Source organism: Platalea leucorodia, assembly GCF_965183815.1.
Source record: "Platalea leucorodia genome assembly, chromosome: 3".
NCBI classification, from domain to species: domain Eukaryota; kingdom Metazoa; phylum Chordata; class Aves; order Pelecaniformes; family Threskiornithidae; genus Platalea; species Platalea leucorodia.
In genome coordinates, this window is record NC_138825.1 from 95,668,216 (window position 1) to 95,690,437 (window position 22,222).

A 22,222-nucleotide genomic window follows, 5' to 3' on the forward strand; every position below is an offset into this window, starting at 1 on the left:
GAGAGGACAGTACTGGGCTTGATGAACCATTGGTCTGACTCCACTTTGCATTCTGCACTGATTTTTGCAGGACTGTTGTGTGTTTTTCCTGATTTGTATTGAGAATTCCAGAAACAGAAGGATGTTTTATTAGCAAAGGCTGGCAGAAATATACCTTATTAGATTCTTCCACTAATTTAATAGTCAGTACAGCCTTTTTTTAAAGAAGGTATAGGAATTGAGCTGATGGAATTCTGTGTGAAAGGCATTAATTTGATATGATCTGCAATGAGACTAAACCATGGGAATCAATCTTTTTAACATGCTTCTGTAGATAGCGTGGGACTGGCTGGTAGGTATTTCTTGTAGCTTGCTAATCAGATCTTAGATAAGTTTTTTAATTAGTTTGGCAGTATTATCTGAAACTAACTTTTTTACCTTATCTTGCTAATTTGAAAATAAATGTCTTTGGTCAGATGTGGCTTGGCTTTTCAAAATAAAGACCAGAAGCTACCTCTTGTTCTCTTCAAGAAGTTGAGTGGCACTTTTTAATACTTGACTGACTTTCCTTCAGGGTTGATTTTTGGCTACTCGAGTAATTTCTAAATATCTCAATTGCTACCAAATAAGCTTCCAGTGAGTTGAAGCATTTTGGTTTGATAGTTGAAGGAAGAGTATACAAAAGGAGGTGGGTAATATTTAGTTTCAAATTACTAAGGAGTTGGCTTGACATAAGAGGGCTTAGCAGGATCTTTAAAAGGTTCGATCCTTCATCGTGCCTGGCTTTACTCCATTTTCCAGAGGATTCAATACTCTACTACATCAGGTTGCAAAAAAAATCAAGGCTAAACTCTTCCCTGTTGTTTTCCTGCTAACATGACATATTGTTAAACCAGTATAGATTTTTTTTTTTCTTAATTTGATAAATTCCTGGCAAGAACTCGGGGATTGGATTAACTATGACTTCAGAGAAGGTAGTTATTTAACCTTTTGGTAAGGCTAATCTGGATAGTCATTTGCTTTGTTTACAGTGACAATGAAGAGAAGCTTACAGATGTTAACTTCAAAGGTATGAAACTTAGGGAGGATGTCAAGAGCTTTATGGAATATTTTATTTAGAGCTTCTTAGACTTGCTTCTAAACTTGATTTAAATACTCCAGCGTGCAAACAATATCCTAAACATTGTTATCCTCCAAGCCATTGGATGTGGAAAAGGAAATGAGTTTGAAGAAATTGGAATAGAACTGTTGGTAACAATGCCTAGTTCAACAGAAGTTAATTTTTACTGAACAAAAATACCTTGTTTTGATGCACCTTTGACCTGGTTTTACATGAACTATTACATATTGCAATGTATTACTGAAGTGGGTTTGGGGAACTAGTATAGTCATTTTTCTGACTGCCTTTTACTGTGGAAGTCAGATCTGATATGTAAAAAATACTTAAATTCAGCCACTTATTTGGCACACAATCCTCCAGGTATTCACATCGTCATGGTATTGAACTGTTACAACTTCTGTAAAGGTTTTGTTTTATAGAATTGCCTCTGACTTAAGCTTTACTGTACTGGTTTAAGCTTGGTAATTCACCATTTGAGTTGAGAGGCACCACTTAGCCTGCAAGCTTGGAATAGATGAACATAATAAGATATATTTCCAAAACTGTTTGACAAGTCAGTTGCCAAACACTTGTGACAGTCCTTTAAAAGCTGAATACAGTGATGTTAATAGCAGTATGTGAAAATAATATTTTTGGTAGTGTTTCTTGAACAGAGTTGAAAACTTTGTTTACTTGACTTATTGTGTGCTGTTCAGATGCTTGTGCTATGAATGGCTTTTTCAAAACCTCGTGAAGGCTGGACAAACTATACATCAGTTCAACAGCCTTAATCCAATTAAATAAGACAATTCAACAAAAAGTTCAGTTGATAAGTGTAGCTGATTGTTGGTAGCCATTTAGAGTAGTCCTCTGCTAATATACTGTCACAGATCAGAAAATCTTAGATAACTGGACATTAGTTTGAAGAATTGCAGGAAACTTAAGAAAGAGTTTTCAGAAAGGAGAGGATTTATAGTTTTATAATATGATGATAAAACATATTGTGTAAAACAAATTCAAGATACAGAGTAGCTATGTATTCAGTAACTAACACCAGCAGCTTAAAGTAAAAAAAAAAAAAAAAAATTAATGTAAGAAGCCTGAGCTGTTCTCTTAAAATTGAATTAACTTACTGCAGTGACAGCATTTAGGCAGTACCAATGTGTGATTGGTGTAGTGGTAAATGGTAGCCTTATTTCACACAGTTCATAGGTATTCTCTTGAATTTGAATATCTCTTCCTTTATCCCCTTGGAAGAAACAAGGATCAGTCCCATTATCTAATGAGCTCATTAGATAATGCAGTGTGGTGTATGACGTGTACCTCATGTACATGAGTACCTCACATGAGGTGCACCTCATGTGAGTAAGGTATGCTGAAGTTAACATACTAAAACTGGGAAGCAAGTATGTTTTCTGTGCTTGCAGCGACCTCTATGGGCTGATTATTCTGATCTTTGATTAATGATGCATATAACTTGCCTAATTTACTGGCACAATGCAGTGTGGATTTAGGACTAGTCTAAAAAAAGACAGATTTTAGATTAGAGAGGCTTGATTTCTGAAAGCATTCACAATAATGAAGCAGTTTGAGTACTGTTGTAGAAGGTTGAAGAATGCTACATTTTGGAGTTTGAAGTTTTAAGGTGTCTGAGAGCCCTGAATTTTATGCTCTTAGCAAATGTGAGGAAGTTTATGAATTAACCAAGAACTTGTTCTGTTTGTTACACTGCTATGCTAACTCAGCACTCTAAACAGTAGATACCTCTACCACCTTGAAATATTTTTCCAAAGAATGAATTCTGTTTAGAAATAACTTCTCATTCATATTTAGGCTCTTGGTGTTGATACTTTATTTGGCCTCTATACCACCTTCAGTAAAAATGCTAAGGTAGATTTCTTTGAAGCACATGGATACTGTAAGGGACGTGCTAGCCAAGATAAGAGGCCACAGACTTAAGTTAGGGATGATTATATTGGTTAGTGGTGGGAAGATATTAATTAGTTATGCAAAATGTGGCAAAGATTAAAAATTGCCAAAAATCACGGGATTTGTGTGGTCCTGGGTATCTTTACTTACCTGCTCAAAGGAGTGATTTTGTGCTTGCGCAAGCAGTCTTGATTGTGTGGTACTGCTAACATTTTGAGGGCTTGGTTAACCATTCTAGGTTACCTTTCTTGTGGGGTGCAAATACTGTAATGTACTGCTTGACAGTTTTTAGTTTCCTAGTAGACTTCTGAAATGTTCATAGTATAAGATATTTTGAAGTATTGAAGGGTTTTGCTAAATAATGATGTCCTAAAAAGTATGTAACTTCTTATAATACAGAGCGCTGAAGATTTAAACTTGGAATTCTTGATTTGAAATTGGTCTCTTCCCTTCATATCATTGGCTAATCAGTCCAGTTGTTTTTGACTAGCTGTCTTAATGTCTTCAAACTTGCCAGTTAGTATTTGCAAAGTGTTAGTTTAACCCTTCACTTATGTTAAACTAGCTGGTTAAAAGTCTCTTAAGATGACCTGTGTATCAAAGTAATATGACAATATGACAGTTTCAACTTAGTGGCTACTCAGATAAAGGTCTGTTGCAATCTCCAGTTAGTCTCCCTGTTAAAAAAGGGATGTTAAACGAGGATGATACTATATTGCTATGGCTTGTTCTGTTTTGTGAACTGAGGTCATCAGTAACAGAACCATGCCTTCTGTCTAAATGTACTTACGTTAATAGTAGCACATCCCCTGAAATGGAGTCCAGTGATCAAAATAGCTTTGAATTTGTTACATTTTTGTATATACCTTTTCTATGAACAACTTCTGTTATTGGTGGCATAGCTTGCTTTTATTCACTCTCCTCTATGCTACCTCTTCCCCAGTGTGCTAGTCCTGTATATCACCTGCATGCAGATGATTACTTTTAGTCTTTTTATCATTGCTGAATTGAAGGTGGATCTGAAATCCTTAGTCTGAATGGGTTAATTCTGTAAGTCCTTTGGAGTTTACAAAACAGTAATAGTTCATATGCTGGCTAGTATATTTTATTAACTTTTCAATGCTTGAAATTAGTAAGAGCTAGAATGAGAGGAAACTGTTTGATTCTTTCCTTTGAATTACTATGCAGTCAATGAAGTGCCAATGTAACTTTGTCTCTTCATTTAATTAAATTCTTTCTCCTAGCTTTGTACTCCATCATACTGTTCTGCGTCTTTCTGTGGATTCCCTTTGTCTATTTCTATTATGAGGAGAAGGAAGAAGATGATGGCAACACATGCTCAGTAAGTTCACTCTAGCAAATGCACCAAGCAGTGAAAAGACAATTAATAGAGGCAAAAATGAAAGCAAGAAGGATTGTCTAACTTGAATACTACAATGTTAATGGCATTTCTAAGTCTATTACTACAGTTCCTTTAAAATACTGAGGCAGCTCTTAATAACACTTAGTCTGACATATTCTATTGTAAGTACTATGGTCTCACATGAAATGAAATGTTAGTGAGATAAGTAATTAACATCTGTATTGCCATGAATTCTTTAAGCTTCCTGCAAATTCCTTTAAGCCTGATTTCATATACAGGAAGTTAAACTTCTTATATGAGATTTTCCTTAGAATAGGAAACATGTATGAACAGGTTTTAAAGTAGAAGACAGGAAGATTATACTGATTCTGAGATAGACACTAAATTTGAGTACCTTCCTTCTTGTAGCATTTGCATTTTTTTCTTGAAGTAGGCAGTAGTAATTTACCTGAAGCTAGCACTTGGTTATTTTTGTAATGCGCTGAAGATTTTTGACATGCGTGACATTCCAGGGAATACAATAAACGCCTGCCAGTAAGGTGCTAACTTTTCAAATGAAAATACTTTTCTTAATCTTTTGATCACTTTCCCCTCTCTTCAGTTGTAACTTTAACATGAGGAAAAAGACTTCTAATCATAGCCATAATATAAAGCATTGGTAATAAGAATTTTGAGTACTGAACAAATGTACCCTGGCTTCTGGCCACAGCTGCTCAAGTGCATAGTTTGATGGAAGCATAATTCAATGTCATTGTTCATAGTTCTCAAGCTATGAGACTCTTCAAGAGTGTATATTTTTGACTTGTGTCTAAAACTACTCATGTTTTCTGTGGAGGTCCTTTTGTGTACCTGTTATGTTAGTATCATTTGCCATAACTTGTTGGACAAATCCCTTTGGACTTATTTTATGTTAATATATTAACTTTCTCTTTAATATACAGCAGGTTAAAACTGCGCTCAAATATACTCTGGGATTCATCACAATTTGTGCAGTTCTTCTCTTAATTGGGTAAGTATTTGTATTGAACATTAACAGGGGTTATACTAAATAGAATGCCAAACAGAACTTTGTTCTGTGCAAGACTAAAAAGGTAGATTATGGTGCACTCAATCTGTATAATGAATGTTTAGCTTAATCTCTAATAGGGCTTAAATATCCTGAGAATTAGGTATCTGAAAAGTAAGAGTTTAACTGGAAGCTGACTGTTTTGTTAATTGTGGAGATAATTGTGCTTCCAAGTTCTGCCTGTTTGTGCAGTACGAATGTCCATCAAGGATATGATGGCTATGACCCAACTGTATTGATATCTCAGTATACAACAGGGAATAAAATATTTGTGCTTTTCCTATTTTCCGCCTCTATCAGATGCTTTCATGGACATCCCAAAACATCTTTTAGGAATATGAGTAGGTGTTAACGTGCATAGTACTTTCCTAAATGGAAGTGTTCTATGAAGAACGTAAGTATAGTATGGGATTATACATGACATAGTTGTGCCTTCTATGATAAAGGTTTTGCTGGCCTTTGTTTGAAAGGCAGACATTACTGAAGTGGGTAACTTGTTTGCAGCAAGTGCTGTTATTCTGAAACTCCAAGCAGTATTACAAATTCAGTTTAAGATCACCATTAAGAATGACATGCACACCAATATTGAATATTTGTAATGTAGGCTGTGTCATAAGCTTTTTAGCATCTTGACTGCAGGAATAAAGTTGATAAAATTCACAAAGCGTATGCTAAAATGATCCATATTGAAGTACTGGAGTGTAAAGTAGAAACTAGAGTGAAATTAATGCTTCTAATTGTATACCACCTTCTTGGAATATTGTTTTAGTTTTGATAAACACTTAGGGTGCATTTCTAAGTCTATTGTCCTTTCAATTAAAAGTAACTATTTGCTGTTATGATGGACTGAAAGGAGTCTGAGTTAGCTTAATCATGATCTAGAAATGTTACTGAAGGTTCTGACAAGAGCTGTTTCTCTGTTTGCTCGCATCATAGGCATACATATGTGTACTGTATAATATATGCAGTTTAGAAAAGTTTGCAGTATCTCTAGCAGGTGTCAGCTGAATCCTCAGTAGCTGTAAGCATGCATGTTCTTCTCTTCTAGTAAGATGGAACTTGGTTCTTGACTTCCTAATTGTCCTCTGGGCTTTTAGGCTTGTTGCTTAAAGTCTTCACAACTTGTACATTACAGCAGCTTCCACAATCCCCTCTGATACTGTGCCATATGACAGTGAGATTGATTTGCAAACCAGACAGCTGTTGTACTTGGCCTGGGACTAAGTTACTGAACAGCGCTTCTCTGTAGGTACAGACTTGAAACCCACTGATCTAAACAGCAGGAATATCTGCTGCAGGGAGGCAGGACTCCTTTTGATACTGATAGGGATTTTAGTATTTCTGGGTTCTAATTGAACAATTTTTCTGCTATTATACATATGAGGTTGCTTGTTTTCTTTTAAGAAGGTAATGATTAAATAGTAGCATCATCCCAATGCCCTCAGAATGGAAAAGCACCCTTGCTACTTAAGATGCTGCTGCAGAAGAATATAATTCTTGTCTGTCCCCTTTAAGGGAAACTACAAGACTGAACAGCTCAGTTTAGGAGGCAAATGAGGTGACTGTGCTGAAGAAAAATGTGAAGAACTTTGGTTCTAGTATAGTTTTATATATATATATATATATATAAAAATAAATAAAATAGCAGGTGTCTTAGTGTTTATGTATGTGCTTGTTATGGAGAAGTTATTTGTCTTGGAGTTAGTCAACTGTCTGCGCAGCAGGGACAAAGAGCAGTGTCAGAAGTCCCAGTGTGATAGTCTTGGAGCTGAAGCTTCTACATGAGGCACTCAACTGAATGTGGTAGTGAAGACCAGTCTTGCAGTACTGCCTATACCTGGCAGTAGCAGGAGATTCTCACTTGTGGTCAGGATCAGACCAACATTAAAACAGACTGGAATTTTATGTACTAGATTTAATTTTAGGAGGCTAGGCTTAATGGACTAGGATACTCATGCACACAGGTTATAAGAACAAGAGGGGCTGGAATATTTCCTGTTAAGTGACTACCAAATAGTCTATCTTCTTGTGCTTACATGACTAGTCTCGCATACCAAGACAACCTCTGTTCTGATTGATTTAGCAAATAATCTCTATAATTAAAACAGGTCAATAAATAGCTTGGTTGCTTTAAAGATAGGTCTCCACAAGAAGTCCCTACCTCTTTCCTGATCAGCAGTCCTGAAAGAAACCATAAAAGCTGGATTAAGCTTGAAGTTTAAGAATCTGTTATTCTTACCTGGCTATCTACTTTGCTCCATTAGAGGTCTATGTGACTATTTTGGGAAATGTAATATCTGGTTTGTGCCAGATGATCTTGGAGGTTTTTTCTAAGTTGATAACACAGCTCAGTGATCAGGATTCCACTGTCTAAATTGTTAGCAGGAGTAGTATTTATACCTCCCACTCTAGCTGTCTGTTACAAAGCCCCTTGCTGTGGTAAAAATGTGCATGTCTATAATACACTTAAATGCTCTGCACACAAATAACTTGATGCAGAGTACCAAATTTATACTGGGATACTTGGAACTAATATTTATTTGTAATGCCTTTCCTGTCTTAGAAATTATCTGCTTTCCTTCAATATAGTTTATTTATTCTAAATGTCATGTGCTGGAGCCAAGGGGCTTGAGATACTACAATCTACATTAAGACACCCTTATACAGCAGTCTCGTTTGAACTAAAATACTAGCTTTTGAGGCTAATGAATGTTTGGTTCTAAAAGGAATGTTTCCATAACTGTCAGTGTTTGGCATTAAACTGTTTACCTTAAATTTTCTAGAATGATTAGCTTTTAAAAAGCTATGAATATATGTCTAATTAGTCCATAAATAATTATGCAAATCATATTATATAGAACTCTCTTCAAGGAAATGTGTTTAAATCTAGTGTGTTAGAAGTTATTTTCCTAAGGATGACAGTTAACGGCACTCTTTAATTTAAGGATCAAACTTTGACCCATCTACACCTGTGTGGTGTTAGCCCTGCCAAAAGTTAATAGTTTTAAACTGCTTGTTTTTCATTTGCTTTCCTTGTTCTGCAGCATAGATATTGATCTAGATCTTAATCATAATATTCCCAGGATGTGTTTTAAAAAGTATAGCAGTTTGCTTCTATTCTTAAAATTACTGCAGTTAGTAATTTCTTTTGTGCCCAGAATTCCTAGTGTAAGACATCACATCACACTGAGCTGCTTTGTTTGCTTGTATTAACTGAATTCTCAGCTACACCTGTAAAGCTCTGCACTGGCACTTGTACTCCATTCACTTACTGTCAATGGACTGACTTGTATTACATCACAGTGGCGACAGGTGAATAGAGTTGTTTAGCATGGAAACTTCTCATTCTGTTGATGGCTACTATGACCCTCAGGCTGTGTTCACCATTTAGTCAACATAGTGAAATAGTCAAGACTTCTGTCAAACTTCTTGCTCAGTGTGCATGAAGAATAGACCTAAACTGCTCTGTGCTGTGCTGGTCCAATGGTTGGGCTGTGTTTTAGAGATCCTTTGGGAGTGTTGACTGGATGCAGATCTGTAGATGGCTAGGCATACTAACTCTGTCTCGTTCTTCTTGTGGCCTGTTAAGCTAGAGGCCAAAAGTCTGTTCAAGCAGGCTAGTTAGCCTTCTGGCTAGTTTGCTACTAGTTGAGGGACCCTGTTCAGGAGGGGAAGTAAGATTCCTGCTTGCCTGGGACAAAAGTGTGTGAGTTTATAGCTCCTGCATTCCTTTCTGAGGCCCTTGGTGCACAGAACTTGAGTGGGAGCAGAACTGGATGTCTATCTCCTTCAGTCAAGATCTAGCTGAGTACTAATTGGAGAGTGTGTATAATGAGTAATGTGGCTTCTGCTCTGATTAGTGTCCCTTGACATGCTGGCTGTAGGCAGTCTCAGGAAAAAAAGAAAATTTAACCATACTGCTGTTGGAGGAGGGGGAAAAGGCAAGCAAGTTACAAATTTCCTAAGATGTTCTTCCATCTCATTTTTTCCCTGCGTGTGGTCCACAGATAGCAAATTCATACTGATGCTAAAATAAAAGGACTTGAGCTCACTTAGTTTCCCAGTCACCCATTTTAACCCTTTTTAGCAACTAAACCTGCAGCTATTTGTGTTGCTATCTCTTGTAAGTAGAAATTTTGCCTAACTTTGTTTTGATACCTGTGTCTCGATTTTTGCATGGATACTATTTTACATAAAGAATTACTGCTAGTGGCAGATACAAGAACAAAAATCTAAAGTCTGCAAGCATGCATCAACTTACGTAAATGCTAGCCTTAATCTACCTCTTGCACAGTCAAGAAGATACAAATCAAATATTTTTTTAAAAGTTAGGATTTTAATTTTAGAAATTTTAACTTTGTTTGCAGAGTACCAATTTCTGTTTGGTTTTGATGTGATAACTGCACACAGTTCATTTAGCCCTGACCTTTGAAACACATGCTTATGTTCTGTACTTGAAGTTTGAGGCATACTCCTGGAAGATGCCTATTTATTATTAATTTGTTTCTTGGGACATGAAGTGAGGATCTGATTATGTACTCTTTCTTACAAAAGTCCAAATGGTACTTGTGAGCATTCTTTATGGGCTTTGGTTTGGGTTCTCACATTATTTACCTAAAAAGTTTCCCTCCAAATCTGACTTCCTTGTGACATGTAAGCTTTCTGTTTTATGTCTGGAAGCTATGGTTTCAGATTGGTATGGAGGTACAGGTATTCCAGTTGTTAGAAAACTAGCTGTTTCGTCTGTGGAGATGCTGAAGAGTTACTCTTATTATTGGACTTTAGATGGGGAGACAGACAGCAGGAAGCTTCCAGCTATCTATCTGATATTTTTGAGCACTCTTTGCTAGTCTCTGCTTATTAGAAGGTCAAAAATACTTAATGAGCTTCATAGAATCATAGAATGCTTTGGGATGGAAGAGACCTTTTAAAGGTCATGTAGTCCATCCCCCCTGCAATGGGCAGGGACATCTACAACTAGATCAGCTTGCTCAGAGCCCCATCCAGCCTGACCTTGAATGTTACCAAGGATGGGGCATCTACCACCTCTCTGGGCAACCTGTTTCAGTGTTTCACCACCCTCATTGTGAAAAATTTCTCCCTTATATCCAGTCTGAATCTACCCTCTTTTAGTTTAAAACCACTACCCCTTGTCTTATCGCTACTGGCCCTACTAAAAAGTCTGTCCCCATCTTTCTTACAAGCCCCCTTTAAGTATTGAAGGGCCACAATAAGGTCTCCCCGCAGCCTTCTCTTCTCCAGACTGAAGAACCCCAACTCTCTCAGCCTTCTTCGTAGGAGAGGTGTTCCATTCCTCTCATCATTTTTTGTGGCCCTTCTCTGGACGCTCTCCAACAGGTCCATGTCTTTCTTGTACTGAGGACCCCAGAGCTGGATGCAGCGCTCCAGGTGGGGTCTCACCAGAGCAGAGTAGAGGGGCAGAATCCCCTCCCTCGACCTGCTGGCCATGCTGCCTTTGATGCAGCCCAGGATACAGTTGCCTTTCTGGGCTGCAAGCACACGTTGCCGGCTTATGTCCAGCTTTTCATCTATCAGTACCCCCAAGTCCTTCTTCTCAGGGCTGCTTGCAATCCCTTCATCCCCCAGCCTGTACTGATACTGGGGATTACCCCGACCCAAGTGCAGGACCTTGCACTTGTCCTTGTTGAACCTCATGAGGTTCACACAGGCCTGCTTCTCGAGCTTGTCCAGGTCCCTCTGGATGGCATCGCATCCCTCAGGTTTGTCAGCTGCACCACTCTGTTCTCTGGGCCAACTACAGAACAAGGAATGGGATGCAGCAGATGTGGTGTTATTTTGGTTGTAGTAATGGAAGATAAACATGTCCCTTTAAACTTAATGATTCTCACACCAATCATTAATTTAATTGTTTTATTCTAGCTTCCACAAGCGTGGCTTTGTAGGACAATTTGTCTCAATTGGTGCTTAAGTCTCTTTGTTCCTCTGCACATGAGTCAAACCAGGATAGTAAATCAGATTATTACATGTTTTAATGATGCTTGAGTGTAGGGTCCTTGCCTCTGTTAGGACTAGTGAATAGAAAATAACTTGTTCATTGACTTCAGACCTGACTCTGCACACACTCTCGCAAGTACTCTGGTGATCTAAAGACAGCATTTGAGGGGAATGTGAATAAAATGAAACATTGCCTTAAGAATTTCTTAAACGTAACGTCATACAAATTTTCTTCAGGAACAAATGGATTTCTGTTTTATTAGCTTGGAAGCAGGATTCTTTTGATATTTGACTGATTAGGGTAAGTGAGAACTTTTTTGCTTTGTTACAGTGCTTTTGTTCCTTTGGATATTCCCAACAAGAAGAATTCCACAGAGTGGGAGAAAGTAAAGCTCCTGTTTGAAGAATTTGGAAGTAGTCGTAAGTATGAGATTTGTTCTGAGCTTTGCGTAACTTGCTACTAACGTATTTTGGCATACTCATTGACTGAACAAGAAACAAAAGTGTCACCAAGAAAGTTAGTTAACTTGACTAACTGTTCACTTACACTAAATCTTTGCAATAAGATTGTTCTTCTGTTCAGACAAAAAAAAAAATCAGAACCATCTTTAAAGTAAAGAGAGGAAACACTGGCAGTGTCTTCAGTACAGTCACCATTTGACAGCAAGGATTCTAATGTTGTGTCCTATGATATTAATGGTGGAGAGGGGAAGGTTCTTCCATGGAGTCTTCACTTAACACAGCTTTTAAATGTTACTTGGATACCCTGAAATCAGTGAACTTCGGTGTGGTGAGTGTGTATCCTGTCATATGACAGTTTTCAGTGCTTACCTAATTAAATGTGATACTGCTGTTCACTGTGAAAATACGACTATTTCATAAGTGGTTTTGTCTATTTAGACAGGAAAATCCTATGGGTCTTATGATTTTTCCCTTTGTTCTCCTAGTATTGACCTTTTTTAAAATTGTTTTGTTTGCATTTGTTATACTTCTTTATGGTAGGGCTATAAAGCACTATTGTGAAGGCCAAACTCCATGAAGTTGTATTTAACCTTTTAGTTTATGCAGTTCATGTATTCAGCCAGGGTGCGCTTTCAGAGCAGAGGTGTGAAGAAGGTGTTTTATAGGTATGCGAAGACAGACTTGATGTCACTTTCCAAATGTATCCAGAAAAATGGTAACTAAGTTATCTGAGAAACACTAATCCAAATGCATAAGTAGTATTTGCCTCATTGTTGCTATGTATCAGAGTATTGACTTCTGAATGCTTTAGAATATAGTGCTACAAGGCTTGGTTAAGTCATATTTTGCATTATTCTAGGAATTTTGTACTGACTAAAAGTTCCCTGCAATGACTTTTGCCAGCTCTGTCAGCACTTGGCGTATCCCTTCAGGGCCCATCAACTTTGGATGTCCAGTTTGCTTAAGTAATCTCTAACCTGATCCTCTTTCACCAAGGGTATGTCTTCCAGCCTTTCCCTCTGATCTCTCAGGCCTGGGTTTCCTGAAGTCTGGTCTTACTAGTAAAGACTGAGGCAAAGAAGGCATTCAGTACCTCAGACTTTTCCATGTCCTGTGTCACCAGGGCCCCTGCCCCACTCAGCAGCAGGACCACATTTTGCCTCATCTTCCTCTTGCCACTTATGTACCTGAAGAAGCTCTTGTTGCCTTTGACATCCTTGCAGAGTCTTTCTATCATAATACATGCTGTGCTGTAAGCTGTGCTTGCAAGCATAGGAGATAGGGAGGACAAGTCCATAGCTTTTTCATAACTTTGGCTGTCTGCTTGTTTTTGTTTCTCTTGCTTCACAAAGGTTCTAACTGACAGCATAGAAAAAAATGCTTCTGAAACTGTTTATACAGGTAGTGACAGTGGTTGAGCTGAGTTGTAAGCTAATCTTTCTAGACTACCTTGATGTGGTTGTCAGTTAAATATTCAGCTCTGTACTTGTCCTTGCTATGAAAGTATAGTATAGCTAATGTTTATTTCTAGGAAGGTTTAATCATTAAGATGCTGGATTGGGATGTGGAAGTCTGGTTTTGATTTCTGACTCTACCAGCATTCTCGTGTAACTTTTCATTTCATAGGATAGTTAAGACTGGAGACACCTCAGGTCATGTAGTTCAATCACCTGCACAAAGAAGGAAACTCTAAGGTCAGACCAGGTTGCTCAGGGCTTTATGAGGTAGCTCTTGAAAAACCCCTAAGTATGGAGACTCACCTCATGGTGAAAAAAAAATTTCTTCTCTTACCCACTGTGATTGTACACACTGTCACCCATTGGTTCACACTCAACTACTATGCACCATTGAGGACCCCGGGCTCCACCTCTTTAAGCAGGCAGGCTATATTAGGTCTCTCCAAAGCTGTGTCTCTTCCAGGCTGAACAAGCCTGGCTCCTTCAACTTCTTGGCACAGCATGTGCTCCAACTTAGCTCTCTCCTTAACTTGCTCAGATTTATCAATCTTGCCTGTAGTGGGGGCCTCAAAACTGGTTGCGGTATTCTCTATATTGTCCCTTCCCTTAATGGACGGGCGTGTTCCTGTTGATACAGCCCAGGGTGCTGTTGGACTTCTGTGCTGCCAGGACACTACTGGCTTATCTTTAGCTTACTGTCTGCCAAGACCCCCCAGGGTTTTTGTAGAACTGCTCCACAGACAGCAAGTCCTTGGTCAGTATTGTTGCAAAAGGTTCTTTCGTGTTCCAGATACTGGAGAAATGAGGACAAAATTCTTGCCTGTTGTCTTTACTTGTACCTGTTGTCCTATTTTTATATTAACTTATCCTTTTCCTTTGTCTTTCTGCAGTTAACCCAAGAAATACAAAGATCTTAATTTTGGATGTTTGTTCTATGTCGATTCAATTTGTAGGGGTATTATAAAAGGAATGTAAACTCACCCACTGAGGCAGAGCCTGATAATATACTTCTGGTATACAATTAGCAATTTTTCAGCCAGTTAGTTTCTTAATGTTCTGTTGAACATAGTTCAAACTTTTTAAATAGATCTTAAATGTTGGTTTCAAATACATGTACAGGAGGATCATCAAATATGGTGTTTAAGTACATTGTGTTGTATGTTAGAAATAGGGGTCACTTATATGTGGGGTTTTTTTTCCCCTAAACTTCAGAACATAGGTAAAGTTTTCACAAGTACTAAAGGGGGAATAGTGCTGGGTTTGGGTTTTTTCCCAGTTTTAAACATAGCTGTAGTGTTTGAAACTTACAAACATATTGCTGTTAGCTTTGGGAAATTTGTTAGGTATTATCTAGCAAAAATAGCAAAGGAAAGATTCGAGCTGTGAAGTTGGTTTTGGTGGTACTATTCTATTAGTTTTTGGCATTTTTGGAAGGAGGCCTGTAGGGTTGGTCAGAAGAAAGACGCAGCTTCTCGTGGAGGATAACTGTAACAGGATTTCTCAGTTTGTGAATGCTTGATCCTATGTTCAGGAAAAAATGGAAACCAGCTAGTGAGTGGAAACGGGCTAATAATTCTGTGTGAGTAGGAATAAAAGTTACTATGCTCTAGACTCTTGAATTAACGAGAGGGGAGGACATTGGGGAGAACACTAAATAGTAGCTCATTTATTATGACTGGGTGCAAACATGAAATTGATTGCTTAAAGTTAATTTCTATAATGACTACTGTAAGTTTCCATGCTACTACTTAACCAAAAAAGCTTGCCATGTTGTGTCCTGTATGGTAAGGTTAGGGACAGGGCTGTTGTGAAAAATTATGCAGGAGGATTCAGGGAGTTTGCCTTTGGGGGTGAGGTTGGTAACGCTTTTCTTCTACTATCCCTTTTCATTTCTAGAGTGATAGTAAGGCTACAGTAACTCCTTAGTCCCCTGACCTTTTTCTGGTTTGTACATTTGGGTGTACATGGTCTGAGTGAAGCTGAGGCCTGCTGTCTGGCTTGTTCGGTTGTTTGGAGGATCCATGCTTGCCTGCTTCTCTGGATAGTGCTTTATTATGACAAATCAGATGATAACAAACAAAACAAATATGAACCATCCAAAATGTATGTGTAAATTATGAAAATTACCACAGCGCCCTGTGAAGGCCAGAAATAAGTCTTGAAGAGGCATTAGACAGCTATGGGAGCAAATTCATTAGTAGCTATTCGACCATTTGACTGGATGTAACATTTGTGAACTTGTAGCAAAGGCGAGATGGCTGTCCTGTTTCTTGCAGTATTGGAGGAAGATCTACTGCTGACAAAAAGCTATGCTAGGTGAATTTTTCATCTGGGTTGTTATGGCTGGTAACTACGTCTCAATATTTTTTTTTCTTCAATCTAATGAACTCTAAATATCTTCAGGAAACCAGTTCAGGAAGAAATGTTCTTATACCTCTACTGTAGGAATTTTCAACAGGCTCTTTTTCTTGCAGATGGCTTGACTGCTCTTGCATTTTCAATTAGTTCCTTGACTGTGATTGGAATGTTGGCAGCTATCACTTACACGGTAAGTTGTTACACAAATGTTTCAGCTCTTTACATTCATGATACTTGCAGTTATCACATGCTATACCTGCATGGAAAACTGTCATCATGCTAAATAGCTTCAACAGTGTCTTCTAGCTCTGGATTTTCATGGGTTGAAACACTACTTCTAAGTTCTCGGAGTGAGAAGAATAACTTTTTTACTGCAAGTTTAAGAACCACTGTTTCAGCACTGAGCACAGATCAAACTTAATTTCAATGTGTTTCTGCAAGGGGAGGTCACATTATTCCTTGCAGCTTGTAACACATTTTCACTGGGTCCTCCTGTTTTTAAGCCTCTGTCTTTTTCTCCATCCAGCAGTGGAGAGCTAAATACTACTTTATTTATTGAACTATGATGTAACCTAGATTTGGTCTGGTCAGTCTATGATACTGAATATAACCTTTCCTACAACCTTTCTGCATTGGTGTTTTTATCTCTACAGAGCTTTACAATGAAAAGTCTGGCAGAATAACTGGATTTGTAAAGAAGTAGGCATAATGGTCTCAATCATAACTGTCTCTTTTTATAAAAGGCTGTTCATTCAATAAATGAAAAAGCAATGTCTTTAACAGAGCATTGCTTCACTGTTCTGTATTTCTAGAATTTGAGTGGCAGTAAATTTGAGTAAATATCTATGCGTGTCAGGATTCAGTTTTAGGTATGAAGAATCTGCAGCATCTTCTGTGATGTGTGCCTTAAATCAAGAATAGCTAAACTTAAAAGCAAATAGATTTTGAAACTTAGAGGCTTGTTTTCTAAAGCCTTGGGAATATTCTTGTTAGTCCTAGGCATGCAACTAAACTACTGCAGTTCTTTCTGTAGCTTAGAAGGATTCGGAAGTGTTCATTCTGTAACTGATTGTAACTCACATGATTAAGGCTATGTTAGTTCGACTGCTTGACTCTTGCTTTTATGTACAAAGGAACAGTTTTAATGATTATCTTTGGCCAACATTTGATGTTCATGTGGTCACTTGCTTTTCCAATCTCTTCTATTTCTTCAGTCACTGAATAATCAGCCTGTTTGTAATGCTACATGTATTAACTTGCCATCAAGCTAAAATTTTGCAACAAAGATGAAGCTTTAAAGCTTAAGATAACTCTAGACAAAGCTTTAACACTTCTCAGAAGTCAGTGTTTTCCTGATAGGTTTTAATCTTTAAGTTTATGTCCTTGCTAAAATAACTTTGCCTTCCATTGCAGCCTGGCTCTAACATAGTAAAGTTGTTCCACATAGCTTTGCTGGTGAATTCTAAGTGGCTCTGTAACAGTAGCTCATACAATAAGTTCTTTTGAAGCATTGCTAGCCAAGGAGATGTTTTGCGGTAGCTTGTTGTCAGACAAAGGATAAATGGATAAAATTATCATAGAACAAAGATATAAGAAAAAGAAGGAAGAGTGTTTTAGACATAACTGGGTAAGGGGGTAAAGGTACCTGCTAACTACTACCTTTAGAATCTTAAATCATAATTGAGTAACAAGCATAGCTAATGATTTTCTGTCTCTTTATAGTAGTGACTTTAGCTGGTCTAAGTTACAGCAGGATTGTGGGAGGCAATTCAGTACAAGTTCTTAGATGTAAGTACCAGAACACTGACAGCTCAGCAGTCATCAGGCTCTGTGCAGTAGGTAGGAGAGCAGTTTGGTGGATCAGCTAGTAGGTTTCTCAGGTGAGCTGAATTGCTCTCAGCCCCATTGACTAAGTGCTTTAACTTTACCTGAATCATAAATTTTATTACTTTAAGTCTTTTCTGACTGACATGGGTCACTAAATTCACATTCAGGCTATATTGCTGACATCTAGATCAAGTGCTGGTCAAAAAAGATCCAGACCTTTGCTTAGCCTGTAATAACATGTCAGCTTTTAAATTTGTTTCCCTTAATTATAGAAGGAAAGATTAATCTCTTGTTCAATTACATTACTGCAGAGCACATGTAGTGTTTTTTAACCTCCATGAGACTAACGTTAAGAACAAACTAATTTGCTGGGAGAATATCCTTAGTGTTTTTTTCAAACAGCTACCCAACTATGGTTTTTGTAACATCTATAAGCATCTAAAATGCAAGATTGTTTTCAGTCAGCCATAAATTTGTGTAAAATAAATGTAAATATCTAAAAAAGCATCATTTGGAAGTTTTTGCTAATATTCCCTACTTCCGATGTTATTTCGCTATTTATTTTTGAGCCTAGGTTGGTTCTAGGCACCATTCAACTGAGTATCACAATATGCTACTGTTCTCAAAACTAGCTGAACCTGGAAATAAGTGACTTCAATAACTTCAGTGTGCTGTGTTGTCTGTGGTTTCTCAGATGAAGACAATACCTCTCTCCTCAATGTTGTTGCCTTAGTCTTACTGTATTTAGGACTTGTACAAATACTGGGTGGTAAAGGAGGTGAAACATCAAGCATGAGAACTAAAATAGTCTTCTCTGAATGCCTTAATTAATAAGATTTTAGGCTAATTTGTTGCTTTGAAAATTTCAGCTGAGCTGTCCATGCAAATGCCAGGAGCATGGAATTACTATTTACTTTGTTTAACTGCTGTATTTGATCCTTCTGAGACTATCCCTTCTGTTTTACAGTAGGTTTTCAGACAGGGTGGGAGAAATGAAGGAGCTATTTCACAGAAGTTTTAGGGAAGAGCTCACACAGGAGGTGGTTGTTGTCCACCTCTGATATGAGAGTGGTTTTTGTCTTTGTTCGCAGGCAATCGTAGAATCTTATGCTGAAACAGTGAGCTGGCTTTGGTACATGGGTGCACTGAGGTACAAATGTGTCATGGACAGTGAAAACCACTTATTAGAAGGTCTGTGTTCTCAAAGTTGGAGCAGGAATAGATTTTTTTTTTATGCTCCAGTGCTTTCATAATGCTTTCCCAATGCTGGTGATGGTCAGGTTTCTGTATGTAAGCAATTTCCACCTGTGACAGCATGAGCAGTGCTATTCTTGTAGTCTGAAGAGTGACTTGCAAGTGTGACCTCAAGAGCATGTGGATGCCACGTACCTGCATTCCAGTTTATATTGTGGGTTGGGCTTTTCCCAGTGGTACAACTTAATACAAAAGTTACTTCAGTAATGAAAAGTTCCTGGGCCGTCACACTTTCCTAAGCCTCAGGGGGAGGCTGGCCCAGACTACTGACTCTCGGTGTCTACCAGCTTGGATTACTCCACTCCCTCCACTTAGGAGGAGGAGAAGCATGATTCTGGAAGGAGTAACTTTTTTTTTTCTTGGTAACTTCCTACTTCTTTATGTTGTGGATTTTTTTGCTGTTTTAGTATTGTATAAAAAAAAATGACCTCTAAATAAGACATATTAGTGTACAGGCAAGTCTGTGAGGTATTCTGTAACACTTGCCTCTGACTTTAGACATCTGACAAGTAAGTAGTTAGGCTCTTGTATTTTTCAGCCAACCTTCTGCATGCCTATCAAATTGTTTATCCCAGTTTGTAAAGGTGGGAGGCCTTTGTACTTAGTGATCAAGTCACTGTTTGATAATCGGTGGTAGACTATATAAGGGTGCTCTCTTTTTGTGCTTAAAAAAAAAAAGGTGAACACAAGAACAAAGACGCCTACTCCAAAATTTTCCACAAATGCTTAGCAGATGATGGAAAAAAGGGTAGAGAGAATAGATGGGGACACAATGTCTGAGTTCCCTTGTCTCTGAACAGAGGTGACTTGGATCTTTGGTTTATACTAGTTAGGAGTTGAGGGTTTGTAGTACAGACATAACTGACTTTTTTGACGTTCCCCTGACTTCTGAATATCCTTAGTCTGTTCCATTGCCAGTGTTGCAATTGTATTGCTAAAGGGAAGCTAAGAACAAGTGTATCTGGTCTTCTGTATACTCATATTCACCTTTTTACGCTAAAGAAAAAAAAAAAAATCTGTTCTACATGAACATCTAATGAAGGTTGTATTGTAATAAATGATACCTTAGTAAATACTTTTTGATACCTAATTAAGAATGGTTTTATGTTGAATGCTTACTACTTTAACACAAAATACTAAAAGTAAATAGGAATGCTGTGCCTGCACTGACTGCAGTTGATTGATAAAATGTTATTTGTGGAAGAGTACCATGAAACAGATGAATCAGGTGATTCTATTTAAGTCACTTGGAGTACAATTTATCAATTCAACAATTAGTCGAATGTATGTTAACAGTACTGCTTTGTGTGGCCTTAAGTATGAAGAAGTAGATTATGGCTGTTCTAAAATTGCACTTCTGCATTGTGGTAATATACAATAGTATGAGAACCTGGGGAAAAGAGGCTTTGGCACTGACAGCAGGCAGCCTTGAATTTGAGTAGATACTGAGAGCAAAAGGTCACTTCTGCATGTGTATGCTCCTAGGCTTTCTCTATGAAAGCATATTCTCCTGCTCCCACAGGAGGAGGGATGCAGGGTGGTGGTGTTCTTTAGATTGTAAATGGCTACAGTTTAAATTATGAAACCAACAAATTTACTCCAATGACTAATCTAGTTAAAATCTATTTTTTAAAGAGTACCATCAGCATTGATCCAGTGTTCTGGGCCTCTGAAGGCCCAGGTTGATTTAATGTATTACTCTGAAATACATGGTGAGCTATTCATGCAACAAAGAACAAACTTCTTATCAGACCACACACTATTGTAACATTTAGTATGGGTTTTTTTAGGGGGGAGGGGTCACATGGGGGACAACACAAATTGAAGCATCATTCTGGACCAGAGTTGCTGACAACTGAGGACTTGTGTTACTGAGTATGATAGAAAGGTAGGTAACACTACAGTTTGTGGTTGTCATTATACTAGCTTATTGGCTTTCACTTCCTATGGCTTCAAACATCAAAATAGGTTCACTAAATTTTACCTAGTGATACATACAGAGAAGAGTGTTTCTTGTAGTTTGAGGAAAAATATGGAATTTTGCTGTTGAGTTGTGAGCTTCTCCCCAGCTTCTGAATGTGGTAGTGTGAAATACACTGTTAAAGCTAAAGACGCTGAAGAAATAAAACTTATTTGGTATGAAAAATTCCTGAGTTCTTTAGAATCATAGAATTGTTAAGGTTGGAAAAGACCCTTAAGATCATCGAGTCCAACCATTAACCTAGCACTGCCAAGTCCACCACTAAACCATGTCCTCGAGCACCACGTCTACCCGTCTTTTAAATACCTCCAGGGATGGAGACTCAACCACTTCCCTGGGCAGCCTCTTCCAGTGCCTGGCTACCCTTTCGGTGAAGAAATTTTTCCTAGTGTTCAACCTAAACTTCCCCTGGCGCAGCTTGAGGCTGTTTCCTCTAGTCCTATCACTTGTTACTTGGGAGAAGAGACCAACCCCCACCTTGCTACAGCCTCCTTTCAGGTATTTGTAGAAAGCAATAAGGTCTCCCCTCAGCCTCCTCTTCTCCAGACTAAACAACCCCAGCTCCCTCAGTTTCTCTGAAATACTAGTTATGAATTTGGGGGGGGATTAGTAACACATATTGAACTTGAAAGCATCTCACCCCTGAAGGTAAGTCACTGGGAGGGTACTAACATAGAAATTATCAGCTTAAGGAGTTAATGTAAAAGTTGCTTCTCCAAGGGTAGGTCAGGGCTTCCTCAAAACTATTTTCAGTGATGACTTAATACAGAAGATGGTATATGTTTTTGCAGATGCTCTTGGTTAAAAGTGAGGGTTATTTTAAGAATTAGATTTAAATTCAAGTTTTATGCTTGCTATGAAATATCTTCAGGAGTCAACAGCAATATTTGAATAAAGGAGCAAATTAAATGTTTTATGGCATTTCTTAACACCATGTCTTTCAAATGAGAGTAGAAATGAGATGCAAGGAAGATGATTGAGGAGGAGTAAAAGGAGTGTTTAGAGAGAGGATGTTAACTCCATATTAAGTGGAAGATAAATTGGCTTGTTCTGTTTAGTTTTTCATGTGATGAGATTTGGGATAGTCCTGCAGAATGTGGCAAGTGTGGCTTATCTGGACCTATAAGAGTCTGGCTGTGGGCTGTGTGGTTCTCAAACCTGAACTTTTTCAGTAGTGTTAGCCTTCTATAGGAAAAACAGCTTCTCTAACACCCGATTGCAAAGGGAGATGAAAGGTGTCTAGTATGAGGCTAAACGTTTTGAAGATAGTGTATAAGGATAAGCTAGAGCAGGCATCTTAGTTGTGTTCTACAAGTCTCTCACCTTATTAAAAAGTCCATAACAGTAAATTCTCAAATTGCCTGTTACATTTACCCTATAAACTTTTGTTCTATTAGCTTTGTTTCTATTTTTTTTACTATAGCCATTCCAGTGAGCAGTTTTTCTTCCTGAGGTACTTGTTTTATTAGGA

General features: G+C 38.0%; 1 protein-coding gene across 2 annotated transcripts in view; it reads left to right on the top strand.

Moving 5' to 3' along the window:
- The window catches only part of LMBRD1 (LMBR1 domain containing 1), a 93,190-nt gene that overhangs the window by 17,262 nt on the left and 53,706 nt on the right, over nt 1-22,222 (top strand). For both annotated transcript variants that reach the window (XM_082305563.1, XM_082305562.1), the window contains exons 4-7: nt 4,252-4,349; nt 5,312-5,379; nt 11,744-11,832; nt 15,806-15,879. In XM_082305563.1, coding sequence (XP_082161689.1) covers nt 4,252-4,349; nt 5,312-5,379; nt 11,744-11,832; nt 15,806-15,879 — 329 coding nt within the window. The remainder of the gene's footprint in view (nt 1-4,251; nt 4,350-5,311; nt 5,380-11,743; nt 11,833-15,805; nt 15,880-22,222) is intronic.